The following is a 7,478-nucleotide window of genomic DNA, read 5'->3' as shown; positions in this document are numbered from 1 at the left end:
CCAGCCAGGGCTGAAGTTATCTCATTTACATGTATATATCCACACAGAAATATAAGTAAACTCACTAAAATATTAAGTTATTTAAGAGTAGTAACTTTTCAAGTGATAGTCATCCCATATTGAACCTGCTGTACAGAGAGTCCCTATATGTGTACTCACACAGCATACATTTGGTTATAGGAAAAAAGAAAATCCAATTCAAACTGGTTTAAACAAGAGGGATTTATTGGCTCTCCTAAGTGAAGTCTACAAATAATTTGCCTTCACTTCCAATTTGATGGAGGTTCCAAATTGCTTCAGGGTGCCAAGCTTGAATCCCTCTAATTTTCTTGGTATGCGCCTCAGGCTGGCTCCTTCAGGTTAGAAAAATGGGCTGTATCGAGGTCAGATGTGAATCCTCGCATCACGGGTCCAAGCAGACGTCTTTGTCAGCAGTTCTTGAGGAAGCCTCAGCAAACACCTCGTCTCCAAGCAGCGTGACGTCTCCTGCCTATCCCGGAACCATTCACTGTGGCACTGTTTAAAAGTAACTGGCTCACTCTAGAACTGGAGGCACGGCAATCCCATCCGAACCACATGCGTGACAACGGGGAGAGAGTTATCCAAAGAAAAAGCGGGTGGCCTTGTGGGAGAAGGAAGTGGGTGCTGGACGGGCAACCACAGCATGCATGAACAAGAAACTTGCCCAATACAATATGAAGAGTGCTCAATATCATTAGTATTCAAGGAAGTAGAAATAAAATTACATGATGTGTTGCTTATCAGGTTTATAAAGAAAGAAATATTGTTTGTGTGTGAGAGAGGGGGTGAGGCGGCAGGACTGAGAAGAGGAGCTAACACAATGGTGCTTGTGCCCAGTTTTAACTAAAAGGCACTTAAGTAAGTTTTATACCCCAATTAGAAACATTATTGGTTGCTAAATATAAAACAAAAAGCTAGTGACAAATAGTAAAATTTAAAGCCCCATAATATAACAGAAGATGACTACTTTTTTTCCTCCCCCAACCTGATAGATGTTTCCATTTTGGGAAAAAAAAATCAGAGATTCCTGGGTAAATCTATATTCCTTAGCTCCAAGTCTTGACTTGGCCTATTTCTTTCTCTTTTTTAAACATTCCTGGACAAAATCCAGGATGAAATCTATAGTTAATTAATCTTGGCATAGATGGGGTCAGAACTAGTAAAATGTCTTCTGAAAACTGATTAGTTTTACCCCATATCCAACTAGGGAAGAATACATGAAAGACAAAAAAACTTCCTAAGTTGAAATATACTCCAAGACAGAGAAGCATAATGCTTGAAAACAGAGAAGTCCTACCATCTAGAGCGTACCTAAACAGTTATTCCAGTTCACTTGAAAATTAGAAAAAAATATACACTAAACTGTATTTAAACATGTTATGGTGATGAGGTAGGTCTGTGCCATCCCACAAGTAGAATCAGTAGTGGCATAAGAAGGATGCTCTTATGAGCTCTGGGGCCAGCCCCACACTTTGTACAGAATCATGTATATTTCTTAAGCATGTGTCAAAATAGTCCAATTCTACTGACCTCAATTTGAAAGTCAACACCAAGGTGAATTTGTTGATGATAATTAAGCACTTGAAATGAAAATACCCCCGGATTTCTAATTTAAACTAAAGGCTGTCCCTAGGTTTAATTTTTCTCAAATCCAATTGCAAACAGAAAGTTAAGGTGCCGTCAATCCCCTGACTTTGTACTATTTTAAGTCAGGGGTTTTCACTGAAGCCTGAGAAGATAAATGAACTAAGACACAACCTCCTCCTCTATCTTAACTTTCTGGTTAAACGGACTCACATGGCTGGCTTACATCAAAGGGGTTTACTCTATAACCAAACTATCTGAAAAAGAACAATAATAGAGAAACCCTCTCAACCCAACTGTGTTAAGATGACGAGCTGGTACCTAAATCGGAGCAGATGGAGCCGTGGTTAAAGAGCATGGACTCTGCAGTTAAGAGGCGACCAAAATCCAGCTCTATCACTGATCAGCAGTGTGCTCTCGGGAACTGACCCAACACAACTGAGTTTCACTATCATCTTCAAAATGGGCATAATGATGGTTACCACCCCGTCTCTTCCGGTTGCTGTGAGGTTTCCTGAGATAATCTAGCACCACACAGCAAGGAAACTTTCAATAAATGTTATTATGCTTAATATAAATTGAATAGCTACTTGTTTGTTTAGGTCTATGTCAGTACTCCTAGAACATAAACACTGTATCCTAACTGTTCTAACTTGCACCATCTGAAAATAGTGCTTTAAAACTACTTCAAGTGATTGGAAAAGAAAAATTAACAAAATCCTTTCTGTGGTTAATAATTGTACATACTACACTTCACTTAGAAAACCTCTACCATGAAACAGTAAGCTTGCAACAAAGTAGTCAAGTGAAAGCCACAGAATACAACAGAACTTGAATAGCACCATATTCAGAGGCTTCTCAGCTAATGAGAGTAACAGGGAGATGTAGAATAGTTCCTGCACAAATGCATCTAGGGAAAGCAGGCTATATTTATTCAAAACTACAAAAGATTACAATGTAAATCAAGCAAAATTAGTTTTTAAAAGTTAAGTGACCCATCTGTATCCAAATTCTGACCAAATCAAATCAAGGCAATAATCCAATATACAGAAAGGTTATATAGCCTAAGAAACAAAAAGCAACAAACAGAAACGTGCTGTCAATACAGCCACTACGTGAATATACAAATATATAGTTTTTAACATAACATGAACAAGTCTTAAGCACATGTGTTGGCTAACTATGTCCAATATTAAAGCAGTAAGTGTTTTTATACTTGGTAAAAACATACATACTGTATAAAACCCTTAATCACATGTAATGAGGTCTACAAGTGTGAACCAAGTAGAATATAAGAGGTTTTCTTATGTGAAGAGAAACATTTTAGAAAGAGTAAATCCATTATCACATGTATTGTAAAGATGACCCACAAAAATGCTTATTCTTTGTAACTGCATACAGGGAACAAATTGCCCACGAATTTGTATTATTTCTGTATTATAGCAACTTGCCTGAAAAGATAAATTTCTTATTTGGGAGCTTAAATAGCAGAGGTCAATGTGAATTAAATTAACATATGACTAAAAATATATATACAATGTACAAGAGCTAGAGGTTAGAAACCTGGATACTGTGGCAAAGATTTATTAGTCTGTACAAGTTGGTTTTGATAAAATATTGACTACTTGTTACAATAAATTACCAAGATTTTCATTGTAACAGTATTTTCCCATACACATCAAAATCTGGAAGCAAATTGTCATTTAGTGTATTTTCCCCCCAACCCTCAAAACACAGGCATAGGTTCTGAGTATCAACAAGCGATTTATGGAAGTCATAAGATACAGCTATCATAAATATCACACAAGCTACAATGGAGGTACCTGGACAAACATCACCAACATTTATAGCAAAATGTGTTGGTTTAAAAAGTGTTAAGTACTAACATGAGCTATATCAACACACTATTCGTATCCTTCTGAAACCAGAGTAAGGAAAAACCTTATTGCCACTCTGCCAAACGTCACATAACTAAAAATGCTGCACAAAGGGTCATGAATCCAATGTACACATATCACAGAATTAAAACTCCAGTTAAGCAACTGAGCTACTCATTGAAGTAAATTAAAAAGACCAAACTTCTTTAACATATTAATGCTATTTTAGAAGCATCATCGGAACAGAGATTTAATTATAAATTGGCCTGGATTGCACCCTGTAAAAAGAATTTTGCTTAGTACTAAAAGAGAATCTGTCAACAGACATCCTAGAAAAGCTGTGGAATCATGCTCTTTTTTATTCCTGAAGAAATTCACCAGATTGGATGATACCTGTAATCTCCCAGTGGTTCTAGGAATTCTACATACCAATTAATTCAGTAATTGATAGGCGTATTTAAGCCAAAAGAAGACCAAAAGTAGACCTGTTCTCAACAGATGATAGGTGGCTTTTTCAAAATCACATGATAAATGTAAATCATAAAATCAAGTGTACTTATAAAGGTACACGAGTTTTATGTTACATAAAAAACTATAGACTGCAAACTGTGCATGCTTACCATAACATTTTACCTGGGAGAGCCAATGAGTGGGATTTCTTGTAAATATTTACTGCCATGATACAAAACAAATATGTGCAAACTGCAAGGTCCCTAAAATAGCAGTTAGAGTTTATATACAGAAAGATGTCACTATCTGATCAAATATGCAAGAGATGGCGTTTCCCAGTTTATAACACAGAACAATAACCTCCGCAGGCTCCTCCTCCGTGGCCTTCTTCCCTGTGTGACAGTTTGACTCCTTTATTCTGGTTCTCACTTTCCCATAGTCCAGGTGTCTGAATGATCTTTTCAACAAGCTCCTCAAAGGCACACTGTACACCATCACAGGTTTTGGCACTTGCCTCTGAAATTCAAGGAAAGATGTCATAGTACATTCCTTTCTGGTCACACTCCTAGGTTTTCCTGTGAAACTATCATGGCGCAAAAATCAGCTGACGATATATAGAGTCAAATCAACAAACTCCCCCCATACATTTAATATTAGTGAATTTTCCCCAACTCTCACTGGCTGTCAGCTTTACCATCAAAGCATCTCCCAGACCTGCCAACTTTCCACCACTCACCACTGCCACTTGCAGTCAAAGCCACCAGCTTTGGTCATCTGGGCTATTACAAGAGAATAACTAGCCTCTTGCTTCTGCTTCTCATGGTCCATTTTCAACACAAATAGACCCCTTCCCTGCCCTTTTTATAAAGAATATGAGATCACAGCACTATTTCCTTGCTTTCTACCACACTTAGAACAAAATCTATTTCTTTACCATTTCCTGTGAGGTCCAGCATGACCGTTTTAACCCTCACCTCCCATTATTACCACCCTTCCCCCCAACACACACTGCTCCAGCCCACAAGCTTTCTTCCTTTTTCTTAAATACACTACATTGGTTCCAAAGTCAGGAAATATTTGCTATCCTCTCAACCTAAGATGCTTGCCCTCTAGGTCTTCATAGTGATCCTTGCTCAAACGGCATCGCCTTAAAGAACTTTCCCTAATTAGTCCCTGCATCAGTCATTCTCTCCCCCCTTACTTTGCTTTACTTCCTTCATAGCATTACTTACTTATTTAACTGTTTCTCATACTTGAATGTAAGCTCCATAAGGGCAGGGATTTTGTTCGTTCTACTCGCTATTATATCCTCAATGTTCAATCAATATTTATTGAATAAACTAATAAATACTGAAACAAAAGGTCACCCAGGAAGTAAGCAGTAGAGGTAGTACTCAGTCCCTTTCTAAAACTCCCTACACCTTCCCCTTGCGCCACCCTACTTCTGCCTATATATGATGTTCTCCTGTACCCGTTTCTGAATTCCTAGTCAATTCTAACACTATGAAATAGGTAAATCAGTAATTCCTATATCTCGCTTCACATTAGAATCAATTAGGGTGGTTTTTATATACTGCTTCCTAGGACCTCTTTCAGACCTGTGATAAGTTCCAGGGACCTGTACTTTTACAAGGCAGCCCACTTTTCTAGATGAGGGGTCAGAAAACTGTTTTTGTAAAGAGCCACATGGGAAACAGTTTAGGCTTGGTAGGCCATATAGTTTCTTGTAGCTGAGCTCTGCCATGAACCCTGAGGCAGCTACAGATGACATGTAGGCGATCGGGCATGGCTGTGTTCCACAGAAACGATGGGGCCAGATTTGGCCCCTGCTGTAGTTTGCCAGCCCCTGCTCTACCACACTTCTAAAATACCAGTGTGCAAACAAATCACATGAAGATTTTTTTTAAAAATGAAGATTCTAATTCAGAAAACCTGGTTACAGCTTGAGATAAAGCATTTCTAGCAAGTTCCCAGGTGGTACAACTTTAGCACTGGGAGCTGGCTTTATTGAGACGCATTACATCCTGACGGGAATGATTCTGTATGACTTCATATAATGGATCCTGTTTTTTCTTACAGAAGGAAAAATAAAGAACCTGACTCTATAGTTACATTTTATACTGTGAGATAACTTTGTGCTAAATATATATCATGTATAGTTCATGATATACAGAAAAATTTAGTAGAAATTTTAGTTTTAAATTCCTCATTAATAATGAAAGGATAGTATTCACACACCTACCTATAAATAACATGGAATGCTTTCGTGCAAATTTCAGGCCTTCACTTCTATCAACTTCACGATTTTCCTAAAAGATAGGTGCAAAGATTAAGAAAAGCTACCAAAACACAGAGCCAAATGCCAAGTCTCTAACTTACCTTATCAATTTTATTTCCAACTAGCATGTTTACTATGTCATTTCTCGTGCAGTATGTTTCCAATTCATTTAACCAATTATCCAGTTTAACAAAGGTGTCTCTTCTTGTGACATCATAAACTGAAGTAAAAAAGTTATTTATTACATAAGCATAAAAACAGGTAGCAATAACATCATATTTCTGATATGTAAATAGGAGCTAACATTACTATATATAGGTAAGTCTGTATTTTTAAGCCTTTTGATGCTTAATCTTCACTGTCTACTGATCTAGATGGAAGGAACAAAGAAATTAAAAAAATACAAAATACACACATTTCAATTTTATTAACACACACTGTAGGAGGAATGAAGTTATATCTTCTGTGATTACGGAAAACTAATTTAAGCAAAATAGCTGCCCCCATCCCTGTTCATAACAACAAAAAATGAAATTTATCTAAAAACCAAGTGTTTAGGTTCAAATCTATGACAAAATACCAAAAATTTTACATGAATTTAAACATCTATGACGCTGCTAATTTGTCCTTACACAACCAGGATGTAATGTTAGTAGATGGAATCCTGTTTTCCTCTCTTATCACTTTTATAGTATTTTGCACTATAATAAAGAGGTTTCTTAATTTACAGTATTTTCTAAACTTAGGAGATGCTAAGACCAAAACAATACACCTCACGGTCAAATTAAAAGAAATAGAACCAAAGCCTCACAAATCACAAAATAAAAGAATTCTCCCTACAAATGATCTGTATTAATTTTAAACCTTTTCTCAGGAGCATTAAGAACAAGCACGTTGACAACACATCTAAAAATGCTAGAAGTGGATCTGTGGGGGCTCCAGCACATAGTGATGTCAGGAAATTACAGATTCAAGTGCATTAAAAGGAGAAGATTGTGAATGCCAAGTTTAAATAATTTGGCTATGGTTCTGCGATTGCCTCCAGTTCCTGAGCCACCAAACAGCTGAAAGGGAAGAGAGTGGAGGTAGCCTTGACCATCAAAAACACGGATACAACCAAGGAACTCTGCCTTCCCTCTGTGAAACTGCACTGCTCCTTGCTGGCCGAAGATGTGTTCAAGACAGCCCTGGCTAATTTACAAACTGAAACAAGAACCCAAGAAAGGGGAGGTGGAGAAGAAATGAGTCCTTGGGGAAGCTTCCACCAG

The 7,478-nt window shown here is 37.4% G+C and overlaps 1 protein-coding gene across 1 annotated transcript in view; it reads right to left on the bottom strand.

Moving 5' to 3' along the window:
• Window positions 1-204: 204 nt before the first annotated feature.
• The window catches only part of RAB18 (RAB18, member RAS oncogene family), a 31,531-nt gene continuing 24,257 nt past the window's right edge, over window positions 205-7,478 (bottom strand). The window contains exons 5-7 of the mRNA XM_037037059.1: window positions 6,312-6,430; window positions 6,175-6,241; window positions 205-4,448 (exon numbers count right to left, since the gene is read on the bottom strand). Coding sequence (XP_036892954.1) covers window positions 4,273-4,448; window positions 6,175-6,241; window positions 6,312-6,430 — 362 coding nt within the window. The 3' untranslated portion in view covers window positions 205-4,272. The remainder of the gene's footprint in view (window positions 4,449-6,174; window positions 6,242-6,311; window positions 6,431-7,478) is intronic.

The sequence above is a fragment of the Sturnira hondurensis genome, unplaced genomic scaffold (genome assembly GCF_014824575.4).
Source record: "Sturnira hondurensis isolate 20B ecotype Veracruz unplaced genomic scaffold, ASM1482457v3 Scaffold0022910, whole genome shotgun sequence".
Classification (NCBI taxonomy): domain Eukaryota; kingdom Metazoa; phylum Chordata; class Mammalia; order Chiroptera; family Phyllostomidae; genus Sturnira; species Sturnira hondurensis.
This window is presented reverse-complemented; position numbering and strand designations above follow the sequence as displayed.